The sequence below is a fragment of the Panthera tigris genome, chromosome B1 (genome assembly GCF_018350195.1).
Source record: "Panthera tigris isolate Pti1 chromosome B1, P.tigris_Pti1_mat1.1, whole genome shotgun sequence".
Taxonomy (NCBI): domain Eukaryota; kingdom Metazoa; phylum Chordata; class Mammalia; order Carnivora; family Felidae; genus Panthera; species Panthera tigris.
In genome coordinates, this window is record NC_056663.1 from 171,739,649 (window position 1) to 171,766,560 (window position 26,912).

A 26,912-nucleotide genomic window follows, 5' to 3' on the forward strand; every position below is an offset into this window, starting at 1 on the left:
GTGTTCTTAGTTCTTAAAAATGGGCACTTAATTTTTCTCTCATTAATTGGCTCGTTAAAAAGTTAATCAACAATCCCCAATAAGGTCTGGGATATAGGCTAACAACTATTAAAAAAAATTTTTTAAAATGTAATAAATACTTACACATGTACCAGGTACTATACCAAGTACTTTTACAAGTAATAACTCATTCTGACACATTAAATACTTCATCTCATTTGTGGCAAAGCATCATTCTCAAGAGAGACTATTCTGAAAATATTCAGAAAGAAGGAATAAAACTAGATGGGTAGATTTACTTTGTTGTAACATTTTATTTCTTACGGAATTTTCTGAATCTTTATGGAATGCAAATGGCTACTGATCGACACAATATGTTTACAAATATATTGTAGACATTAGATGCTGGCAAAAAAAAAAAAAAATAGACACGGCTAAATAAAATGCTTTCCACTGCTTTGGCAGAACGGGTTTTATTCTGTTAGATTATATACAGCAACCCTTGCTTGGGATGCTTTCTATTAGGTTCTCATTGCATTGGTAGATGCCCTTTCTGTACACCTTTTTTGTTTTTATAGAAAGACAACTTTCTTTAAAATAATAATGCGGTAATATATCTTACCCTGATACTGCTGTTTCTTTTCTCCATAGCACTCATACCCTATATAACTTACTTATCGTGTGTACTTTTTGCTGTCTGATTTCTCCAAATAGAGCATAAACTTGATGAAAATGAGGTTTTTGTCTGTTTAGGTCATATTTTAAGCACTTAGGACAGTACCTGCCACATTAAGAGGCACTCACCAAGTATTTGTTGATGGAGTGAATTTTCTGACTCATACTGTAAAGGAAATAAAAGTGAAACATTCTTGAAGGAAGCATTTCTTATCTGATCATCATAACCACCTTTTGATTTAGGCAGATCGGGCACTATTATCCTCCTCTTGTATTTTTGAAGCAAAATTTTACTTCCCACCTAGAACTTTTAGGTTGTGCAATGTATGAAATTTATTTCACAGAATCTTTCACTTAAAAGATATGTGTCTGTTTACCCTAGGTTATTTTCCTACCATTTTTTTTTCCCATGGAGAGTTTCATAATGTGCATTTACTTCCCTATTTTGACAAGTAAAGTCAGCAATCTTTCTTATCTCCCACTGTTCCACATACTGTTACCATAAATTAAAAGTAACCCCAAACTTTGCCCCTTTTCCCCAAGAAATATTTTAAATTGTCTTTCCCAAATGTTCTATGAATAAATCCATATCCTGTCTAGACTCCCCTGTTCCTTACCTGGTTAACACCATCAATGTATCATTCATTTGCAACATGATGTATTTTTACCCTTTCCAACTCAATATTACTAGAGAAGCCTCAATTACTGAACCCAAGATGGAAATGTAATTATTTGAACTTTTGCTATTGAAATTGATACTCTTTGAGTCTATACCAGTTGTTAAAGAGGCAGACCTGTAACCAAAGGCAAAAAAAAGTATGTTAACTAATATCTCTGTAATTAGGCAGCTAAGCCATTAGCTTTTTTTCTCTCCTGGCAGCTAATATTTTTTTTAAGTTTATTTATTTATTTTGAGAGAGAGAGTGAATGGGGGAAGTTTAGAGAGAGAGGAAGAGAGAGAATCCCAAGCAGGCTCTGCACTGTCAGCAGGAGCCTGATGTCTGGCCTTGAACTCAGAACTGTGAGATTATGATATGAGCTTAAATCAAGAGTGGGACATTTAACCAACTGAACCACCCAGGCACACTAGCTAATATTTTTAAATTGCTGAATTATGATGCAGAATATCCAATAATGATTAAAGCTATTTAAAATTTTTTAAATGTTTGTTTGTTTATTTATTTATTTATTTATTTATTTATTTATTTATTTGAGATAGAGTGTGTGGGGGGAAGGGCAGAGAGAGACGGAAACACAGAATCCAAAGAAGGCTCCAGACTCTGAGCTGTCAGCACAGAGCCCGACAGCGATCATGACCTGAGCTGAAGTCGGACGCCTGAGCCACCCAGGCGCCCCTGATTAAAACTATTTAGAAACAATTGGAGGTGTTTTGTTTAGTTTGGCTATTTTTTTAAAAGCACAATTTACATACAGTAAAATACAAAGATCTTAAGTGTTCGGTTTTATAAATTTTGACAATCATATGTGACTATGTAACTACAACCCCATACAAAATACAGATTTTCATCACTCCCAGAAGGATTCCTTTTGCTCATTTCTGTCAAATTTTCTCCTATTCCCAAGGCAACTTTCTGACCTGTGTCACCATAGTTTAGTTTTATCCCTTCTTATACTTTATATAGACGGAATCATCACACAGTATCTATTTTTGATCTAGCTTCTTTAGCTTAGCATAATGTTTTTGAGATTCACCCATGTTATTAAGTGCATCACTAGCTCTTTTCTATTTATTGCTAAATAGTCCATTATACAAATATATCGCATTTGTCCCTTATGCCACTGGGTTGTTTCCAGTTATTGGCCATTATAAATGTGCTGCTATGAACATTTTTGTACAACTCTTCATATGAAAATATGTTTTCATTTCTATCAGCTAACTAGTAGTAAAATAGCTCAATATATTTAATTTGATAAGAAACTGCCAAATGCATCTCCAAAGTGGTTGTACTAGCTATGTTTCTGGTGGTAAAAATTGCTTATTTTCTTCAGTTTGTATTTCATATACTGAACCAATAACACTTAGAATATGTATTGTCTGAAAGAATCCATTCTTCTTCCAAAGTTCCTTGACAACTCGTTAACAGAGAAATAGCCTAGGTATTGGGAAAATATGACTTGACGTAGAGTAGTTTCTGGAGCTGCTCTTGTCTGTCAAACAATGAAGATTTTACTGTACATTCTCACTTATTTTTGAAGGTCAACAGAGAGTTGAGACTTCTATTCTTGCATTCAACCTTGAAAAATACTCTTGGCACAAAATATCTAAAAATGTGAGATAAAACATTAAAAACTAAAACATTAAGAACAACAACAAAATATATAGTTGAACTACTAACAAAATAAGAAAACTCCTCAAAGGTGGAAAATGATTATAAATTATGAATTCAGACTGGTAAGCAAGAGTAAACAGATTGGTCACCTGAGTGGCCTAGAGTCTGTTTCATGGGTCATACATGGTAGACAGAAGCCAGAGCTTAAGACTGGGACCCCAAAGGTGACGTGCTCTGTGAAGGAGTAAGGAATAATCTAGGGAAAACTTGTCTGGCTATAAGGAAATTTGTCTGCCTTTACCTAGGCCCTGGAGAGAGTAAGGAAAAAATTTCCCTTGAGAGTTTGTGAACACAAGTTGGCCATAGCTTGGATATTAATGATCATTGCCTCTAAGGTGTGAAAGGCCAAATCCAAGAATTAGGTCTTGTCTTTGTTTTTTTTTTTTTTCTTGTATAAATTTGACATGTGACATTGTTCCCTAGTACTTTGTTGAGGATTTTTACATCTGTGTTCATCAGAGATATTGGCCTGTAGTACTTTTGTGTGTGTGTGTGTGTGTGTGTGTGTGTTGTCTCTATCTGGTTTTGGTATCATGGTAATGCTGGATTCAGAATGAATTTGGATGTTTTCCTTCCATTTCTATTTTTTGGAATACTTTGAGAAGAATAGATATTAACTCTCCTTTAAAAATTTTTTTTTAATGTTTATTTACTTTTTTGAGAGAGAAAGAGAGAGAGAGAGAGAGAATGAGAGAGAGAGAGAGAGAGAGAAAGAAAGAGAGAGGAGGACAGAGAGAGAAAGAGGGAGACACAGAATCTGAAGCAGGCTCCAGCCTCTGAGCTGTCAGCCCAGAGCCTGACACAGGGCTTGAACCCACAGACTGCGAGATCATGACCTGAGCTGAAATTGGATGCTTAACTGACTAAGCCACCCAGGCACCCCTATTAACTCTTCTTTAAACATTTGGTGGAATTTGCTTGTGAAGCCATCTTGTCCTGGTCCAACTTTTTTTTGTTGTTGGGAGTTTTTTGATTACTGATTCAATTTCTTGGCTATTCACATTTTCTATTTCTTCCTATTTCAGTTTTGGTAGTTTATATGTTTGTATGAATTTATCCATTTCTTCCAGGTTGTCCAATTGGTTGGCTTATAGTTTTTCACAATATTCTTTATAATTGTATTTCTGTGGTATTGGTTGTTATTTCTCCTCTTTCATTTATGACTTTATTTATTTGGGTCATTTCTCTTTTCTTTTTGATAAGTCTGGCTTGAGGTTTATCAATTTTATTAATTTTTCAAAGAATCAGCCCCTGGTTTCACTGATCTGTTCTACTGTTTTTCTAGTTTCTACACCATTTATTTCTGCCTTAATCTTTATTACTTCCTTCCTTCTTCTGGTTTTGGGTTTTGTTTGTTGTTCTTTTTCTAGCTCCTTTAGGTGTAGGGTTAGGTTGTTTATTTGAGGGTTTTGTTGTTGTTGTTGTTGTTGTTGTTGTTGTTTTGCTTTTTGAAGTAGGCCTGTATTGGTATAAACTTTCCTCTTATAACAGCTTTTACTGCATCCCAAAGGTTTTGGATTGCTGTGTTTTCATTTTCATTTGTTTCCATGTATTTAAAAATTTCTTCTTTGATTTCCTGGTTGACCCATGCATTGTTTAGTAGCATGTTATTTAACCTCCATGTATTTGTGGTCTTCCCAGATTTTTTCTTGTGGTTGACCTCTAGTTTCAAAGTGTTATGGTCAGAAAAGATGCATGGTATGATTTCAATCTTTTTGTATTTGTTGAGGCCTGTTTTGTGGCCCAGTATGTGACCTATTCTGGAGAATGTCCCATGTGCACTTGGAAAGAATGTGTATTCTGCTGCTTTAGGATGAAATGTTCTAAATATATCTGTTAAGTCCATCTGGTCCAATGTGTCATTCAAAGCCATTGTTTCCTTGTTGATTTTATGTTTAAATGATCTGTCCATTGATGTAAGTGGGCTATTAAAGTCCCCTAGCATTATTGTATTATTATTGATTAGTTCCTTTATGTTTGTTATCAACTGTTTTATATATTTGGATGCTTACATGTTGGGTGCATAAATATTTACAACTGTTAGATCTTCTTGGTGGATTGTCCCCTTTATTTTGATATACTCCCCTTCTTTATCTTTGTTACAGTCTTCGTTTTATTTTTTAAAGTTTATTTATGTATTTTGAGAGAGAGAGAGAGAAAGAGAGAGAGAGAAAGAGAGAGCACGAGCATGAGAGGGGCAGATAGAGAGAGAATTCCAAGCAGGCTATCAGTAGTATACAGCCCAATGCAGGACTCAGTCTCACAAACTGAGAGATCATGACCTGAGCCTATCTCAAGAGTCAGGCACTTAACCAGCTGAGCCACCCAGGCACCCCTCCAGTCTTTGTTTTAAAGTGTAGTTTGCCTGATGTAAGTATTGCTACTTTGGCTTTTTTTTTTTTTTTTTTTTTGACATCCATTTGCATGATAAATGTTTCTCCATCCTCTACTTTCAATCTGCAGGTATCTTCAGGTATCTTAAGTCTAAACTGTGTCTCTTGGAGGCAACATATAGATAGATCTTACTTTTTTAATCCATCCTGACACCCTATGTCTTTTTGTTGGAGCATTTAGTCATTTATATTCAAAGTAATTATTAATAGATACGTACGTATTGCCATTTTATTACTTGTTTTGTTGTTGTTTCTGGAAATTTTCTCTGTCCCTTTCTAGTATTTGTCACTTTTGGTCTTTTCCTCCCAAAGAGTCCCTTTTAATATTTCTTGCAGGACTGGTTTAGTGGTCATGAACTCTTTTGGTTTTTGTTTGTCTGGGAAAATCTTTCTCTCTCCTTCTTTCTGAATAATAGCCTTGCTGGAGAGAGCACTCATGGCTGCAGATTTTTTTCCATTCAGCACTTGAAATATATCATGTCACTCCCTTCTGGCTTGCCAAGTTTTTGCTGAGAAGTCTCCAGTTAGCCTTATGGGTCTTCCCTTGTAAGTTAAGGACTTCTTTTGTCTGGCTGCTTTTAAGAGTCTTTCTTTATCACTATATTTTGCAAATTTAATTATGTCTTGGTGTTGCCCTGCTTTTGTTAATTTTGATGAGAGTTCTCTGTGCCTCCTGGATCTGGATGTCTGTTTCTTTCCCCAGATTAGGGAAGTTTTCAGCTATTTTCTCAAATAAATTTTCTGCTCCCCTTTCTCTCTCTTCTTCTTTTGAGACTCCTGTAATACGAATGTTATTATGGCTGATTGAGTCACTGAATTCCCTAAGTGTATTCTCATGTTCCATAATTCTTTCTCTCTTTTGTTCACCTTCATTATTTTCTATTACTTTGTCTTCTAGGTCATTAATTCATTCCTCTGCTTCCTTCAGCCTGCTCTTCATTGCATCAAGCCTGTTTCTAATCTCTTTTGCTACATTCTTTATCTCTGATTGATTCTTTCTTCACTCTTCTTTCTCTGTGGTAAGGATCTCACTAATGTCTTCTATTCTTTTCTCAAGTCCAATGAGTATACTTATGATTGTTGCTTTAAATTCTCCATCAGGCATGTTACTTATATCTGTTTCACTTAGATCTCTGGCTGTGGCCTTACCTTGTTCTTTTATTTGGCATGAATTCCTCCATCTTGGCATTTTGTCTAAGTCTCTGCCTTCTTCTCTGTGTTAGAAAAGGCAGTTATGTTTCCTTCTCCTAAAAGTAGTGGCTTTATGAGGAGGTCATGTAGTGTCAAGGGCCTGGAGCTTCAGGGAGTGTCTTTGGTGTATGCTGTGTGTGCCCTGCTATTTTGTTTTAGTTGCTCTATCCTTCAGGTAAGTCATTTGCAGAGGCTTTCTTTGCCTGCTGTGGGCAGTGTTTGGTCCTTGGTCTGAATGTGGCAAGTATTAACTAGGTGTGCTCTGGTCTGCTTGTGAAATGAGACCTGATACCACTTCCATCAGAACTGAGACCATGCAGAAATCTCTGGTCAGATGTGGTGTGGGCAGAGGTTTCTGCTGGTCTTCTAGGGGAGGGGACCCTCCATGCTGGGACTGAGGCAAGCTTGACTGAGAAGAGTAGTCTAGTCTGAACTCAGGGGACATGGTGTAAGCAAGTTAGGTAGCCAGTGTCAGTGTTATGCTGCCTCCTGCAAGTGGCTCTGTGTTTATGCTGAGGGGTGGGGAGGGAAATGGTGACAACCAGTTCCTTTGTTACCTGAGAGGCATTTCCACGAAGCTGCCTCTCAGGCATATGCTCTGAGAAGAGCAAATAATCTCCCCGCTGTGTGCCCCAGGCTCTCTTCAGATTATTGTTTCCATGCTGTCTGCCCCTGGGCTGTTTGCCTGCCTTCTCTCCCTGACCCCTCTTGGCTCTATCCCGGCCTAGCCCACTGACCTTTAAAACTCAAAACTTCAAGCCCCACTGGTTGTAAGATCTCAAAAAATACAACCCCTCTCATTTTCCAAGCCAATGGCTATGGGAAATGTTCTCCTTGTGTATTCCCCTCTGTGCTCCTCTCTCTCTCTCTCTCTCTCTCTCTCTCTCTCTCTCTCCCCCCCTTCTCCATTACCATGGCTCCCTCCCCTCTGCAGTATCTGTGATCCATTTCTCCCCTAAACCATAGCTCCACACTTTTTACCTTCTTCAATGTGGACTCTTCTCTCCCTTTGGTTGTGGAGTTTGTTCTGTCAGTCTTCAGGTTGATTTCTGGAGTATTAGGATGATTTGATAGTTACCTAGCTGTGTTCACGGGACAAGATGAGCCTAGGATCCTGGTCCTCCAACTCTGCCACCATCTTCCCTCTCTCATTTGACGTTTTTTAGATTTCACTTATAAATGATATCATATAGTAACTGTCTTTCTTGATCTTATTTTACTTAGGATAATGTACTCAAGTCCATCAATTTTTGTCACAGATGGCAGGATATTCTCCTTTCTCATAGGTGAACAATACTACATTTGTGTATATATAACACATTTTCTTTATTCATTCACCCATTGATGGGCACTTGAGTTATTCCCATATCTTGGCTATTGTGAATAATACTGTGATAATACTGTATGGGCATGCAGATATCTCTGTGAACTCCTGTTTTCATTTCCTTTGGGTATCTACCCAGAAGAGGAACTGCTGAATGATATGATCTATTTTTAATTTTTTGAGGATCCTCCATATTGTTTTCCATAGTGGACAGACTAATTTATACTCTAGCAGTATATAAGGATTCCTTTTTTACCACACCAAGAAATTTAATTTAAAGTGATTTTGAGATAATGTGGTATTAGATACCAAGCAGAGGTAAACAGCAATCCTTTCTGGAGGAAAACATCTTCAAATCAGATCTCAAATAATTTCCCAAACAAAATTCTAAGTAACATGAGCTATTGTCAAAAATCATAAAACACATGAAGGCTTATGGGCACCTAGCTGGCTCAGTCAGAGGAGCGTGTGACTCTTGATCTCAGGGTCATGAATTCAGGCCCCATGTTGGGTGTAGAGATTACTAAAAATAAATAAATAAATAAATTTTAAAAACCCCACATGAACAGACAATAGTCAACAGAGACAAAAATAGCAGAATCAGATCTTTAAAGAATTCAGATATTGGGGTTATGAGATATATCATATAAAGTAAATATTTAGTTTGTTTCAATAAAAAATGGTATCAAATGAGTATGAGTAAAAAACAAGACTATTAAAAATAATCAGGCAGATTTATGAATCACTATATTATATACCTGAAACTGAAATATCATGCAGATTGGAAAAAGAATAACTTGAAAGTCTAATTATGAAATTATAATAAGATGAAGTAGAAACACAAGGAATGGAATAAATGGATCAGACACAACTGAATAATGAATTGGAATATATATCTGAAGAAATTACTGAGAACACAACACAGAGAGCCAGAGAAAGAGCAAATATGAAATAGAGATTAAGAGACATAGAGAACAAAGGGAGAAATCTCTAATGAAGCTATCAAAGGAGAGAAGAGACAGAATGGGGAAACGACTATGTTTGAAGAGATGTGGCTGAGAATTTTACAAAAGTGAAGAAAGACATACATCCTCAGATTCAGGAAACCTAACAAGTCCCTACCAGAATAAATACAAAATTCTCTAGAACATGAAAAAAATAAAATAAAAAATAACCAGAGATAAAGACTGATTTTCTTCAAAGGAAAATTAGGTAGCTCATTTCTTGAAAGCAACCATGAAACTCAGAGGCAGTGGAATAAGCTCTGCAAAGTACTGAGGTAAAATTAATGTCAATCTGGAACTGGTGAGATGTAGATTTTCAGATGAACAAAAACAGAGTTTGTAAACAGCAGATCTTCAGAGAAGGAATTTATAGAGAATTAACTATAGAAGAAAAGATATAATCCTAGAAGGGAGGTCAAACATGCAAGAAATGACAGGGGAAAGACCCTCAATAATTATAACCATGTGGGTTTATCTAAATAAATCTTGAAAATGTTAACTGCATACAACAAAAATAACCACTGATTTGTGTGTCAATGAAAAAACAAGATAGAACTAATATGCTGTACAAAAATAGCATCCCTTTCAGAGGCTGTAGGTGAGAATCCATTTTCTTTTCTTTTCCAGCTTCTGGAAGGTTTCTGCATGCCTTGGTTTGTGTCTTAACTTCCATCTTCAAAGCCAGCAATGGCCTGTTGAGTCTTTGTCACGTTGTGCTATTCGGACACACTCTTTTGCCTCTCCTTTCCATATTTCTGATTATATTAGGTCCTTGGATAATCTAGGATAATTCCCCCCAACTCCCTTTTTTAAGATAAGTGCACCAGCTATCTTCATTCCATCTTCTGCCTTAATTTCTCTTTGGCATGTAATGTAACATATTCACAGGTTCTGGGAATTAGGATGTGGACATTTTTGGCAGGTTATTGTTTCTGTCTATTAAAACTGAATAACAAAAGATAGGCAGACACATTCAGTAATGTTAGGATTGGAAAAGGACACAGTAGAAATTTAAAATGTAATAAGAGATTACTATTAATAACTTTAAGTCAATAGATTTAAAATGTTAAGGACATATTTATAGAAAAATATAACTTACCCAAGCTTACTTAGGAAGAAATGGAAAACTGAAGAGTGGTACCACAATTAAAGAAATTGAACCAATGGGTTAATATTTGCTAAAAGAAACCCTAGATTTGGGTAATTTTACATGCATGTTCTGCCAAACTTTCAAGAAATAGGTTGAATAGATAAAAAAATTTTATAATAAACATTTCCAGAAGATAGAAACAGGGGAGTATTTTCCAATTTATTTTTTAAGGCTAGTATATATCTTGGTACCCAAACTTAACAATGATGGAACAAAAAAGAAAAACTTACAGGCCAATCTCATTTATAAACATTGATTAGGGGGTACCTGAGTGGCTTAGTCAGTTGAGCATCTGACTTTTGATTGTGACTCAGGTCATGATCCCAGGGTCCTGGGATTGAGACTCAGTCAGGCTCTGTGCTGAGCATGGAGCCTGCTTAAGATTCTCTGTCTGTCTGTCTGTCTCTCTCCCTCTGCCCTGTCCCCCATTTGCACTCTCTCTCCTAAAAAAATATTTTTAAATAAAACATTAAGAATCTAATTGGATAGGGGCACCTGGCTGGCTCAGTCAGTAGAGTATGCAACTCTTGATCTTGGGGTTGTGAGTTCAAGCCCCATATTGGGAGATTACTCAAATTAAATCTTAAAAAAAAGAATCTAGAGGGGAAGATGGCCGCATAGAAGGGTGCTGGGCTCACCTTGTCCTGCTGATCACTTAGATTCCACTCACATCTGCCTAAATAACCCAGAAAACCACCAGAAGACTAGCAGAATGGACTCTCCAGAGCCAAGTGTATACAAGAGGCCCATGGAAGAGGGTAGGAACGGCAGAGAGGCAATGCATACTACACGGACTGGTGGGAGGGAGCCGGGGCAGTGGAGGGGCAGCCTGCCCGGCAAGGCAGAGCCCCCGAGTCTGGCTTGCAAAAGTGGAGGGGCTGGACTCCGTGAGTTCTGACAGCCAGAGGGACTTAACATCTGGAATTTTAAAAGTCAACAGCTCTGCTCTCGGAGAGCGGGGAGGGCGAGAGGAATCCAGGAGGGAGAGTTGTTGAGCCTGGGAAGACAGAGCTCAGCTTGGCAGGGGAACAAAGGTGCTTTCAAGTGCCATCTCCCTCTCCCGTCCCCCAGCCTAAATCCCAAAGGGAACCAGTTCCTGTCACTGAACTTGCTTGCACCACGCAAACACCCAACGCTGTGCTTCTGTGAATCCATCCCTCTGATGGGTCTGCTTCCCTCCGGGTGCCACAGGGCCCCTCCCACAGGGGACCACCAATTGAAAGCGAGCTGAGCCTACCCCTCCTGCCCCTGTGCACCTTGCAGATCCACCCCCCTTAATACGCCAGATCCCATCAAAGCAGCACCACAAGCCTGGCAGTGTGGAAGTAGCCCGGACAGGGGCCACACCACTCCACAGTGAGTCCTGCCCCTGGGAGAGGGGAAGATAAGGTACACACCAGTCTGACTGTGGCCCCAGCAGTGGGCTGGGGACAGACATTGGGTCTGACTGCGGCCTGTCCACCAACACAAGTTACTCCAGACAGCACAGGAGAAGTGCCCTGCAGTTCAGCCCCACTCCAGGGGCTATCCAAAATGACGAAACAGAAGAACTCTCCTCAAAAGAAACTCCAGGAAGTAGCGACAGCTAATTGATCAAAACCAACTTAAGCAATACAACAGAACAAGAATTTAGAATAATACTCATAAAATTAACCACTGGGCTTGAAAAAAAGTATAGAGGACAGCAGAGAATCTATTGCTACAGAGATCAAGGGACTAATAAATAGTCATGAGGAGCTAAAAAATGCTATAAATGAGATGCAAAATAAAATGGAGGTGACCACAGCTCGGATTGAAAAGGCATAGGAGACAATAGGTGAATTAGAAGATAAAATTATGGAAAAAGAGGAAGCTGAGAAAAAGAGAGATAAAAAATCCAGGAGTATGAGGGGAGAATTAGAGAACTAAGTGATGCAATCAAATGGAACAATATCTGTATAATAGGAAGTCCAGAAGAGGAAGAGAGAGAGAAAGGGGCTGAAGGTGTACTTGAACAAATCATAGCTGAAAACTTCCCTGATCTGGGGAAGGAAACAGGCATTGAAATCCAAGAGGCACAGAGAACTCCCTTCAGATGTAACTTGAATCAATCTTCTGCATGACATATCTTCTGAAACTGGCAAAATACAAGGATAAAGAGAAAATTCCAAAAGAAGCTAGGGATAAACACGCTCTTACTTATAAAGGGAGACCCATAAGACTAGTGGCAGACCTATCTACTGAAACTTGGCAGGACAGAAAGGAATAGCAGGAAATCTTAAATGTGATGAACAGAAAAAATATGCAGCCAAGAATCCTTTATCCAGCAAGCCTGTCATTCAGAATAGAAGGAGAGATAAAGGTTTTCCCAAACAAACAAAAAATGAAGGAATTAATCACCATTAAACCAGCCCTACAAGCGCTCCTAAGGGGGATCCTGTGAGTGAAATGTTGCAAGGACCACAAAGTACCAGAGACATCACTACAAGCATGAAACCTACAGACATCACAATGACTGTAAACCCATATCTTTCTATAATAACACTGAATGTAAATGGACTAAATGCTCCAACCAAAAGACATAGGGTATCAGAATGGATAAATAAACAAGACCCATCTATTTGCTGTCTACAAGAGACTCATTTGAGACCTGAGGACACCTTCAGATTGAAAGTGAGGAGGTAGAGAACTATCTATCAGGCTACTGGAAGTCAAAAGAAAGCTGGAGTAGCCATACTAATATCAGAAAAACTAGACTTTAAATTAAGGGCTGTAACAAGAGATGAAGAAGGGCATTATATAATAATTACAGGGTCTATCCATCAGGAAGAGCTAACAATTATAAATGTCTATGCACTGAATATGGGAGCCCCCAAATACATAAGCATTGATAAGAATGTGGTAATTTCAGGAGACTTTAATACTCCACTTATAGCAATGGAAAGATCATTTAGACACAGTATCAATAAAGACACAAGAGCCCTGAATGATACATTGGATCAGATGGACTCGACAGATATATTTAGAACTCTGCATCCCAAAACAACAGAATATGCTTTCTTCTTGAGTGCACATGGAACATTCTCCAAGATAGATCACACACTGGGTCACAAAACAGCCCTTCATAAGTATGAAAGAATTGAGATCATACCATGCACACTTTCAGACCACAATGCTTTAAACTTGAAATCAACCACAGGAAAAAGTCTGGAAAACCTCCAAAAGCATGGAGGTTAAAGAACACCCTACTAAAGAATGAATGGGTCAACCAGGCAATTAGAGAAGAAATTTAAAAATATATGGAAACAAATGAAAATGAAAATACAACAATCCAAACACTTTGGGATGCAGCGAAGGCAGTCCTGAGAGGAAAATACATTGCAATCCAGGCCTATCTCAAAAAACAAGAAAAATCCCAAATACAAAATCTAATAGCACACCTAAAGGAAATAGAAGCAGAACAGCAAAGACACCCCAAACCCAGCAGATAAAGAGAAATAATAAAGATCAGAGCAGAAAAAAACAATATAGAATCTAAAAAACCTGTAGAGCAGATCAATGAAACCAAGAGTTGGTTTTTTGAAAAAATAAACAAAAGTGATAAACCTCTAGCCAGGCTTCTCAAAAAGAAAAGGGAGATGACCCAAATAGATAAAATCATGAATGAAAATGGAATTATTACAACCAATCCCTCAGAAATATAAGCAATTATCAGGGAATACTATGAAAAATTATATGCCAACAAACTGGACAACCTAGAAGAAATGGACAAATTCCTACGCACCCACACACTTCAAAAACTCAAACAGGAAGAAATAGAAAACTTGAACAGACCCATAACCAGCAAAGAAATTGAATCGGTTATCAAAAATCTCCCAACAATAAGAGTCCAGGACCAGATGGCTTCCCTGGGGAATTCTACCAGACATTTAAAGCAGAGATAATACCTATCTTTCTCAAGCTGTTCCAAAAAATAGAAAGGGAAGGAAAACTTCCAGACTCATTCTATGAAGCCAGCATTACTTTGATTCCTAAACCAGACAGAGACCCAGCAAAAAAAGAGAACTACAGGCCAATATCCCTGATGAATATGGATGCAAAAATTCTCAATAAGATACTAGCAAATCGAATTCAACAGCATATAAAAAGAAGTATTCACCATGATCAAGTCGGATTCATTCCTGGGATGCAGGGCTGGTTCAACATTCGCAAATCAATCAATGTGATACATCACATTAATAAAAGAAAATGTAAGAACCACATGATCCTGTCAATCGATGTGGAAAAAGCATTTGACAAAATTCAGCATCCTTTCTTAATAAAAACCCTTGAGAAAGTCGGGATAGAAGGAACATACTTAAACATCATAGAAGCCATTTATGAAAAGCCCACAGCTAGTATCATCCTCAATGGGGAAAAACTGAGAGCTTTCCCCCTGAGATCAGGAACACGACAGGGATGTCCACTCTCACTGCTGTTGTTTAACATAGTGTTGGAAGTGCTAGCATCAGCAATCAGACAACAAAAGGAAATCAAAGGGATCAAAATTGGCAAAGATGAAGTCAAGCTTTCACTTTTTGCAGATGACATGATATTATACATGGAAAACCCGAAAGACTCCACCAAAAGTCTGCTAGAATTGATACATGAATTCAGCAAAGTTGCAGGATACAAAATCAATGTACAGAAATCAGTTGCATTCCTTTACACTAATGAAGCAACAGAAAGACAAATAAAGAAACTGATCCCATTCACAATTGCACCAAGAAGGATAAAATACCTAGGAATCAACCTAACCAAAGATGTAAAAGATCTGTATGCTGAAAACTATAGAAAGTTATGAAGGAAATTGAAGAAGATAAAAAGAAATGGAAAAACATTCCATGCTCATGGATTGGAAGAATAAATATTGTTAAAATGTCAATACTACCCAAAGCTATCTACACATTCAATGCAATCCCAATCAAAATTGCACCAGCATTCTTCTCGAAGCTAGAATAAACAATCCTAAAATTTGTATGGAACCACAAAAGGCCCCGAATAGCCAAAGTAATTTTGAAGAAGAAGACCAAAGTGGAGGCATCACAATCCCAGACTTTAGCCTCTGCTACAAAGCTGTAATCATCAAGACAGCATGGTATTGGCATAAAAACAGACACATAGACCAATGGAATAGAATAGAAACCCCAGAATTAGACCCACAAGAGTATGGCCAACTAATCTTTGACAAAGCAGGAAAGAATATCCAATGGAAAAAATACAGTCTCTTTAACAAATGGTGCTGGGAGAACTGGACAACAACATGCAGAAGAACGAAACTAGACCGCTTTCTTACACCATTCACAAAAATAAACTCAAAATGGATAAAGGAACTGAATGTGAGACAAGAAACCATCAAAACCCTAGAGGAGAAAGCAGGAAAAAACCTCTCTGACTTCAGCCGCAGCAATTTCTTACTTGACACATCCCCACAGGCAAGGGAATTAAAAGCAAAAAGGAACTATTGGGACCTCATGAAGATAGAAAGCGTCTGCACTGCAAAGGAACCAATCAACAAAACTAAAAGGCAACCAACAGAATGGGAAAAGATATTTGCAAATGACATATCAGACAAAGGGCTAGTATCCAAAATCTATAAAGAGCTCGCCAAACTCCATACCCAAGAAACAAATAACCCAGTGAAGAAATGGGCAGAAAACATGAATAAACACTTCTCTAAAGAAGACATCTGGATGGCCAACAGGCACATGAAAAGATGCTCAACGTCACTCCTCATCTGGGAAATACAAATCAAAACCACACTGAGATACCACCTCACGCCAGTCAGTGGCCGAAATGAACAAATCAGGAGACTATAGATGCTGGTGAGGATGTGGAGAAACGGGAAGCCTCTTGCACTGTTGGTGGGAATGCAAACTGGTGCAGCCGCTCTGGAAAACGGTGTGGAGGTTCCTCAAAAAATTAAAAATAGATCTACCCTATGACCCAGCAATAGAACTGCCAGGAATTTACCCAAGGGATACAGGAGTGCTGATGCATAGGGGCACTTGTACCCCAATGTTTATAGCAGCACTTTCAACAATAGCCAAATTATGGAAAGAGCCTAAATGTCTATCAACTGATGAATGGATAAAGAAATTGTGGTTTATATACACAATGGAATACTACTTGGCAATGAGAAAGAATGAAATATGGCCTTTTGTAGCAATGTGGATGGAACTGGAGAGTGTTATGTTAAGTGAAATAAGTCATACAGAGAAAGACAGATACCATATGTTTTCACTCTTATGTGGATCCTGAGAAACTTAACAGAAGACCATGGGGGAGGGGAAGGGAAAAAAAAGGTTAGAGAGGGAGGGAGTCAAAACATAAGAGACTCTTAAAAACTGAGAACAAACTGAGGGTTGATGGGGGGTGGGAAGGAGGGGAGGGTGGGTGATGGGGATTGAGGAGGGCACCTGTAGGGATGAGCACTGGGTGTTGTATGGAAACCAATTTGACAATAAATTTCATATTAAAAAAGTAAAAAAAATTAATAAAAAATTAAAAAAAGAATCTAATTGGATAAAAATGATCAAACATGTATAAAGGTGTGTAAAATTATCCAATTAGATTTATACCTGGAATACAAGATGAGTTAGCATTAGCAAACCTAATAATGTAACTCACTGTATTAACAGATTAAAGAAGAAAGAACACACAATCATCTCAAAGTTCTTGAATGAGCATTGAATTATATTCAACAGCCCTTGTAACGAAAAACCATTAGCAAACTAGGAATAGAAGAGAGCTTCCTTAAACTGATCTCCAAAAATGATTATATGAAATATTATTCTCAGTGATGAAATGTAAGTATTCTTTAAGATCAAGAACAAGCAAAGATGCCCTCTCTCAACATGTCTATTCTTCATGGTACTAGGGGTCCTGGTAGTGCAATAAGTAAAAGAAATAAAAGTTATGAGGATTGGAAATCAATAAATAAGATTGTTTTTATTTGTAGTTGGTAAGCATATCTGCATAGAAAGTCCAAAAGATTTATGCAAAATAAAAGTTAATAAGGAAATTTATAAGTGGCAAAAAATAAAATTGATGTTCAAAAGTCAATTGTATTTCCATATGCCACTAACGAACCTAAAACACACCCCTAAACGATACTGTTGGCCCTAACAACAAAAAGTAAGGAACCCAGGAGGAAATCTAACAAAAGGTATATGGGGTATAATGTAGAGAGATCATTGAAAGATATGAAAGAAAGCCCAGATAAATAGAGAAAGGAAGGAAGAAAAAAGCGACAGGAGGAACTCAATATCTTATCTCTCTTTTCCAATGGATTTCAGGGTTCAAGTCAGAATCACAGCTAGGTCCCTCACTGATCTTAACAAGCTGATTCTAAAATTTATTATAAAGAGCAAAGGGCCAAGAATAGCTAAGACACTTTTGAAAGAAATGAACAAGGTGAGTGGACTTTTCCTATCAGATATAAAAGCTTTTTTATGAAGCAAAAGTAATTAAGTCAGTGTAATTTGCCAAGATAGAAAAATGGATTAATGGAACAAAATTGAGATCCCAGAAACACACTCATATATCCATGGGTACTTGATATATGTCAGAGGTGTCTTTATGGGTAGCGAGGAAAAGATAGTCTACCCAATAAATGCTAATGAAATTGATTATCACATATGGAAAAAATTAACGTGGCTTCCTACTTCACACTGTACCCAATTCCAGATAGATTAAGAACAAAAATGTAAAGGCAAAACTTTAAAACTTTTAGAAGTTCATTTAACTTTAAGGGAAAAGGATTTCTTAAGGCACAAAGCACAAATTATAAAGAAATGATCGATAGATTTGCTGCATTCAAATTTAGAGCTTCTTTTATCTAAAAGATCATAAAGAAAATGAATTGATAAGGCATAATCTGTGAGAAGTTATCTTGATAAAATATTTAAAGACCTTCTTAAAATTTTATATAGAAATTTTAAAGAACTCCCAAACAGTAATAAGAAAAAGAAAAACAACCTAACAGAAAAAATATGTCAAAATAGAAAAAACAAGAAAATACACTTTGAAACATAGTGAGATTCTAGTTAATACTCACTGAATTGGCAAAACTTGAAAGGCCTTGGCCAATATGTATTGTCAGTGGGAACCTTTATACATCACACAAAAGAATATAAATTGGTACAATCACTTCATATAACAATTTGGCATTTTCTAGGAAAATCAAAGATACACATACTGAAAACCCAGCAATTTTACTCAGTATGTATACTAGAGAAACTTCTGTATTTTTATACTGGCAGATATGTTCATCAACGTTCATAACAGCATTATTCAAACATAAAATTCACTGAGATAAGACTTACATATAATAAAATGCTCTAATTGTAAGTGTATAGTTCGAGGTTTCACAAATGTTCACACCAATGTAACTACCACCACAATCAAGATATAACACTTTCTAAAACCCCACAAAGGTCCCTCTTTCTCCTCTGCAGAAAAACCCTTCTCCCACTGTCAATATATTTTTCCATTTCCTAAGATTTCACATAAATGGAATAATAAACTATGTAATCATTTGTATCAGGCTTCTTTCCCTTGGCATAATGTTTTGTTTGGATCAGTATTTTCTTGCTTTTTGTTGCTGAATAGTATAGTCCATTATAAAGGTATGCCAGGAATTGCTTATACATTCACTAGTTGTTGGGCTTTTGGATTGTTTCCAGTTCATGGCTATTACAAATAAAAAAGCTGCCATGAAAATTCATGTATAGGTATTTTTATTTCTCTTGTGTAAATTTCTAGGAGTAGAATTATTGGGTCATATACGAAGTATATATTTAACATATAAAAGATGGAAATCTGTTTTCCAAAGTGGTTGCACTATTTTATGTTCCCACTGGCAATGTATGAGGGCTATAGTTCATAGCAGCATTATTCATAACAATAAAAATAGAAAGAATCCAAATGTTTACTGTCAGAAGAATAAACAACTTGTGGTATATTCATTCAAAACAATACTACAGACAATTAAATTAACTAAAGCTATATGCAGCGACATGACTAAAACATATTAAACAAAAAAGGTAAGTCATAGATGAATACATATAGTATATTCCATATATATATGTGTATACACACACACACACACACACACACACACACACACAAACACGTTTCCAAAATATGTTAAATGAAACACTGTTATTTAGGAATATGTACATCTTGGAAAGACTCTAAGATAAAGCAAAGGAGTGATAAACACAAAATTCATGATTGTGGTTAACCTCTTGGAAAGGAATATGTAGGGATGAGAAGGGATAGGGTGCTTCAAAGATATTGGTAATATTAATATCCTTAATCTGCATGATAGATACATGGGTGTTTGTTTATTTTTATCATTCTTCAACTGACACGACACATTTTACATATGCTTATATATGATAAAGCTTTATCATAAAAATTAAAAAAGAAAATAAAGGTAGTTGATGTTTTTATAGCCTTACTCTCTGGCTTTCTTAAAAAAAAAAGTTTGACTTGGGCATTTGTCCTATAGTGTAATGTATTTTTTTTTTTTAAGTTTATGTATTCATTTTGAGAGGGGGGAGACAGAGACAGAGACAGAGAGAGCAAGCATGAGTGGGGTAGGGGCAGAGAGGGAGGGAGAGAGAATTCCAAGCAGACTCTGTGCTGACACAGCGCAGAGCCTGATGCAGGGTTTGAACCCATGAACTGTGAGATCACGACCTGAACTGAAGTCAAGAGCCAGAAGCTCAACCAACTGAGCCACCCAGGTGCCCCTGTAATGTTTTTTCCTAATTCTACTTAATATTCTATATACTTATGCTGCGAGATTGCAGTCATAGTACTGGAGTAATTCTGGAATGCATTTCTATCTCTGGGAGTGAGAATTTAGATGTCTGACTGCCAGCAATATTAATGGCAGTAGTTAAATTCATATATCCTTGTTTATGGAGATGAGAAAATAGGCCACCTGATAACAAAAATGATTGAGTACAATTTAATATTTCTTAAAATTATACCAGGGAAGGATATATCCTCTATTTATTTCCTTTCCAATTGAATTATTTAAAACTAAGGTTTAAAAACCATCATAATTACCTCATAGTCATATATAAAGGATATAGCATTAATTCTAGAAAGCCTAGCTGGTCACTTATTGGATAAGATGATTGTAATATTGACAGCAAAAATTTCTCTATCTAGATTGAGATTTGTGTTCATAGGAACACAAATTCAAGAAATGGAAAATTTTATAAGATGAAAAATGCAAGTAAGTAAAATGGAAACATGGCAAGAGATGTTTTTGTGTCTTTTAATAGTATAAAAAAACTATAGGTTATAGTGTTCCATCAGATAGTACATTTCTTTTTCCTTCCTGGGACATTATTATTGAAGAAAATAGTTTTAAAAATTAGTTACAATTCAATCATAACATTGTTTATAAATATATTAACAAATATGTTAACAAAATTGTGGATTTGAGTAAAATATCATCTCCCCCCCCAAAAAAAAACCCTTTATAGCAATGCAAGTATGAAATGTGTTTATAGCTAGAAATCACATGTGAATCATTATAGAAACAATTTCAAATGTAGAGGACTGAAAACAAGCCTCTAATTTTATTAAATAATAAAAATATAATCATCAGTAATGAGACATGTATGGAATTATTATTTTTTTTTTAATTTTTTTTTCAACGTTTTTTATTTATTTTTGAGACAGAGAGAGACAGAGCATGAACAGGGGAGGGGCAGAGAGAGAGGGAGACACAGAATCTGAAGCAGGCTCCAGGCTCCAAGCCATCAGCCCAGAGCCCGACGTGGGGCTCGAACTCACTGACCGCGAGATCGTGACCCGGCTGAAGTCGGACGCTTAACCGACTGCGCCACCCAGGCGCCCCTGGAATTATTATTAAAATACAAATTCCACAAATAAAAAATTCTTTAATACCAATCGATAGCCTGGTTTTCTTTTAATATTGAGCCAAGATGTATGACTAGTAGTAATCACTGTAAGAATTGAAGTAATTCTTTCATCATACTCCACATTATTTAAAAAATTAAAACATTTATTTTGCCCTATGTGATTATATGAGAAATGGTAAAGAAAGTCACATCAAGGGACAATTGAGTTATTTTTTCCTACTAGCAAATGACTGTCACACTAGGAATACCTGAGAGAGAGAGGTTACCTATTCCTTACATGATCATTACTGCTAAATAGGGATTCTCAGTTTTTATATAGTGAGTTTTAATTACTTATGCGAATTATTTCACAGATAATTCTACCTTAAATGAAAGTTGAATTTTTAATTTTCACTTTGGAATATAGGTTTGAATTTTAAATAATATACATCTGTACAAATTTCAAAAGTGTTTTCATATGTACTATACCACTTGATGCTACTATAACCTGATGAGGTTAGCAGGATCTAGAGGTCTTATCTCTATTTTGCTGATAACAAAACAAGACTTACAGAGATTAAGTAAATTGTCCAAGTATCTTGCCTAATGACAGATATAGCTCTAGAGTCCTTGTCTTATTTTGAATACAATGTTCTTTCTTTTATACCATCATTTCCATATCTAATGTTTATCTTCAGGCAAAAATAAAAATTAGGATGTCACTCTGTTAAATGTCATCTTTGGAGGTTCAGATAGGTTGAATAATGGCTACCCAAAGATATCATGTGCTAATGCCTGGAACTTGTGTTAACTCATAAGGAAAAAAGGTCTCTACAGATATGGTTAATTTCAGGATCTTGAGATGGGGAGATTATCCTGTATTACCCTGGTGGAACCTAAATTCAATCACAATTGTCCAATATAACATGTTATAAGAGAGGCAGAGGGAGATGACACAGACAGAAGAGTAGAAGATAGGACAGAGGAGAAAGCAATATGACCAGAAACACGGAGACTGGAGTGATGTGGCCACAAGCTAAGGAATGCCAATGGCCACCAAAAATTGGAAGAGGGTGGCCAGAAACAGATTCTTCCTCAGAGCCTTCAAAGGGACAGTGGTCCTGCAGACACCCAGATTTCAGACCAATAAAACGGATGTTTGAACTTCTGGTTTCTAGAGTTGCAAGAGAATAATTTCTCTTGTTTTAAACTACTGAGGTTGTAGTAATTTGTTACAGCAGCCCTTAGAAACTAATACAGACTTACTGTTCAAGATTTTCATTCCCTGTTCAATTCTGTGCAATTGACTTAAACCTCTATTTTGGGACAGATGGATTTGGAGGAACCCAAGGTTTGTTCATTAAAACTTTCCCAGAAGAGAGACGGTTAAATGTTAAGGTTTCCAAGAATTTCTCAATTTCTCTTCCCTGAAAATTAATAGGGAATGTTGACAAATTTTTAAAGGAAATATTTAAATGAAATAGATGTTGTTAATTCATGTAAAAACATTCTTGTCACTGACAAGCTGAAATATACTGTGTCTGCCTAAGAAAAACCAGGCACTTGTTATGTATTTACTTGAATGACAAAAACTCAGGATTTCATAGTAAACACATTTTTTTTTCTTTTATAGGAAATATATTGGAGCTATCATGTCTGGAAGTGTGTTTACAACCTAATTTCAACTATTCACTCCCCTCTTTAAATTTTTCTTTTGTGACTTTTCTGAAACCAATAAGAGAAACTCAGACTATTATGGGAATCTTTCTAAATCACTCCAACTTTCAAAACTTCACCAGAATTTGCCAAGGCATCACGAATGAATTTAAAATGTGCTCCTCATGTTTGGCTTGTGAGTCCACAAAGCTCATGGATTTTATTTCTCAGGAACAAACATCAAAAGGTAAAAGTAAAGAGAAAGTGATAATAAAATTTGTCAAGGATAAACCACCTTATTCTGTTAAAAAAGTAATAAACCATTCCATTTTAAATCCAGTGGTATTGGAACAATCAGCAGTGTGGCTCTTGATGAGTGGCTTGCAGGGCTTTGGGACATTACTCGTTCTTGGTTTACTTTACCAAACCAAAATATCTATTCTTAAAATACATCAAAATGCCACCATAATTTATGTAATTTGATGGTTGAAAGATTATTTAGCATGCTTTCTTCAAAGGTATCGAAGTTTTAAAAATTAAAAAAAGTCTAAGTAAACCTATAGGTTCTCACAGTAGAATCAAACTTTGATTCCTTAAGGAGTCATTGAATCCTTGATACATTTGTACCTAGTCCTACCTAACATTTATCCACTGAATATGAATTGTCTTTTCACTTGCCTAACTATCCAGTGAGCCTCCTGATGCTGGAGACTTTGTCTTTGTTCACTATATTTCTAGATCTTAGCAGAATGCCTAACACTAGATGCTTAATAAATATTTGTTTAAAGAATGAAAAAATAAAAGAATAACTGTATTATGTGTAATGTTTAACTGAATCTCACATCTATTTTGAGAATGAATATATATTATTTAATTAAATCAAATCAACTTGTATCATTGAGAAATTAAATAATTCACTTGTAGTCATAAAATACACTAGTGGCCTCAGGCCCAAGCATCAGATTTATTATTTATACCTATTCAGTGACACTGCTGCCTGTATCTCTCCATATTGGCATTTTTTCTATTCTTTCAGAATGGGAATGAGATTTCTTGGTATTGACTTTAGATGAAGTATAAAAGAGGTATCTTTTTCTGGGTTCTTATTCAAGTAGTGCTGCAACTATTGCAGGATTCTAGGTCAAATTCACCAGAAAGCAAGTTGGGAAAACACCTTTATGGTGATAGAGAACTAAGAAGTGTTTTAAGGGTTGGTAACTCATAGATACTACTTCTCTGCCTCCTTGAAATGTCAAACAGTGCATTGATGAATTATTCCAGTTGCTATGGTTGTGGAACATTTTACCTCAAAACCCAGTGGTTTAGAACAACAGCAATCAATTTATTATTTTTCTTTCTTTCTTTCCTTGCATTATTTCTTTCCTTTCCCTTTCTTTCTTCACCCCCCCCCCCCCATTCCTCTTCTTCTCCTCCTTCTCCTCCTCCTTCTTCTCCTTCTTCTCTGGCTGACCAGGGATTCAAAATGGGCATAACTAGGCATTTCTCGCTTGGAGCATTATAATCTGTCGCACAAATCATCAGGGAAATGTTTGTATTTTCCTTGAGATGCCCCAATTCTACTTCAACCCAAATGTCACTGGTTTTCACAATCTTAAAATATGTAAGCACTTTAATCATTATTTTTAGTGCAGGGAGCTTCTCATTTCTACTTTGTTTGTAGAGGAAGTAAGGGATTTAGTTTTGAGTAGTGTGTGCTTTCTTACTACATATTACTATGTTGCAAATAACATTTTCCTAATCTCTTCCTAGTTCTTACCATGAAAGGATCAACGGAAATGAAGGCAAATGACTTTCATTCACCTTGTCGACATTTTAACTTCACTGTAGCTCCTATAGTTGACCACTTGGAAGAACATAACATTACATGTAATCTTAAAACCCGCACCAGAACGTCAGCAATTGTGGAAGAAGGTCCAAAGGAGGAAAAGTCTATGAACCATACTTGTAGGATTATGGAATACCTGAATAATTGTACACACATTTCTCTGCACCTAGAAAAGGATGTCAAAAGTATGTATTTAAGGAAGTTAGAGGGAAAGAGAATTGGATACAAACTTAAATAAAGGCTAACACATTAACTGCACTAAAAGTTAAATAGTTGAATTTTGTTGATGAAATAGTATGACTGGAAAGAATGTTAGCCCTTTTATCTGTTTATTTTTTGCTTTTCATGGGGTCTAGCAGTACCCAGAGGCTGAGGAGGCATCTGTGGGTTGTGATTTGAGGGGCACTAGAAAGACCTCAGAGTAACTTTGGACATGCCTATTAGCTGTGCTTGATGTAACACCACCACACCTAGGTATTAAAGGGTGAAATTTATTTTTAAAGGTAAACATTCATGTACATTGTGATGGCCTGTGAAAACCTTATTTTGAATTGACTTAACATGTTTTCTCCTAAAGTTGAGAATGAGGACTGGATAAAATCGGATTTTTCATGCAAAGCATGGAGAGAAGCAGGGTGCAGGTTAGGTACTCTGGGTCACTGGATGGCTCTGAGGGAAAGGTAGGAGTCCAAAAGATAAAACTTACACATATCTTACTTCCCTTTTAAGCTTATTAGCTTCCTAGGTACCCTATTCTGAATTGCCAGAATTGATCCTTTCTGCTAAGCAGTGTGCCCCACTTCACCCATAAAATCTACTTTTGAGAACATTTTATGATATAACCATTTAATAAGTGCCTACTGTATGCCAAGCAATGTGCTAACATTAGGGACACAAAAATAGATGAATGTAAAGTGGTCAAGCAAGTAAATTCAGTGTGACAGGTGCTATGGTAGAGTAAGTTGCTGTGCTTTTTGATATTTCAGATATATGGAAGCCTTTCATATTGCCTTAGAATGCTTTAAAAGCTTTAATTTTTCAGATATAATTATTTAGAAAATATTATATATATCTTAAAGCAAACACAACTATATAATACATATGCATTTTTAAAGTAAAATATGAGGCTTGAAAGGAATTTCTCTTGTGAGTTAGTCTGCAGGGCCCTACAGCCTCTGCAGTTAGTGGGTATTTCAAGATGTGTGTATAGGGTAAGAGAGAAGATCTGAACAGAGGCGTCAGTTCCCTTGGGTTCAGGAGTGAGATTGGAAGGTAGGCTTTAGAAGGACTGCATAACAATGATGAAATCTGAAAGATAAAGAGGTTTGCATTATAAATATTAAAAACATATTTCTTTCAATGTATCCATCTAATTGCTTTTTATGTTTTCTAAAACATAAAGGAAAAATAAGCACTTCCATAAGTATGATTTTAAGACAATTTTTTTGTGTTAATGAAAAAAATCGATAAATGCTAGTCAAAGTGAAATCATAGTTGACAACTTTTTTGTGTCCATAACTCAGCAAGATAACAGCGGTATACAAGTATGTAGTATTGTATTCTGGAAAAAGTATATCCATTTGTCATGCGTAGAAGATTTAAAATGCATTCATATTTTACTCTGCTGTGCAGAGACTAATTTGATCTCCCTTAAAAGCCCTATCTACCAGGGGGTGAAACTAAATTTAGTCCAATCTGGTAAATTTGTCTCTTCAGACTTTTTTCAGATTCCTCTCTGTTCCCCCTTGATCCTTTCCAAGATGACTGCAGGGATGGGGGGTAGGTGGGCAGCATGGGATGTGGGGAGACACATTCTTCTGCATTTGCACTGGAGCTTCGGTGGGTGTACAGGCAGGCTTGGCCCCAACTGTGGACATTCTGCTATTGTTATACAAAGTTGGTGAATGCGTGGTTCTTTTTTCATAGCTTGATTGGTGCCCAGTGACACCTTGGCCATTGGGCCCAACGTGGCTCTTGCTGGCACTGTAAGTCTTCCATTCCGGTTACCTGCATACTTTTACTTTGCTGAGCAAGGACTGCAAGTTTGCAGCTGAAGGGCTTGGGGTGATTTGGGGGGGGGGCAGTTGCTGAGGGCTGTTGTTCCAGTCAACTTTTATCTTTTCTCCATTCAGTCTCTTCTCTAAATAAATGTTGGATGACAATATAATGTACATCTGCCCATGGGGGTGGCCCCTGTGAGAGGGGTACCCATATCATGAACCTGAACCCCACAAGGGCAAACATCCAAGGGTATAAACAAGTTATATATCCTGCTAACTTGAGTAAGTACTGTGTTTTGTGTGCAAAGAGGAGGGTCTACAGGGTGGCTTGGGAAGTCAGTAGACAGCTATGTCTTGGACATGATGAGGTCACCTTCTGCTATGTCACCAATTCCCAGGTCGGTTGGCCAGTGTC

The 26,912-nt window shown here is 36.7% G+C and overlaps 1 protein-coding gene across 4 annotated transcripts in view; it reads left to right on the forward strand.

Annotated features, from left to right (window-relative positions):
* Nucleotides 1-26,912, forward strand: part of TMEM156 (transmembrane protein 156) — a 51,883-nt gene that overhangs the window by 3,480 nt on the left and 21,491 nt on the right. For all 4 annotated transcript variants that reach the window (XM_042984718.1, XM_007098864.3, XM_042984719.1 and 1 more), the window contains exons 2-3: nucleotides 22,629-22,898; nucleotides 24,422-24,682. In XM_042984718.1, the coding sequence (XP_042840652.1) occupies nucleotides 22,629-22,898; nucleotides 24,422-24,682 (531 nt within the window). The remainder of the gene's footprint in view (nucleotides 1-22,628; nucleotides 22,899-24,421; nucleotides 24,683-26,912) is intronic.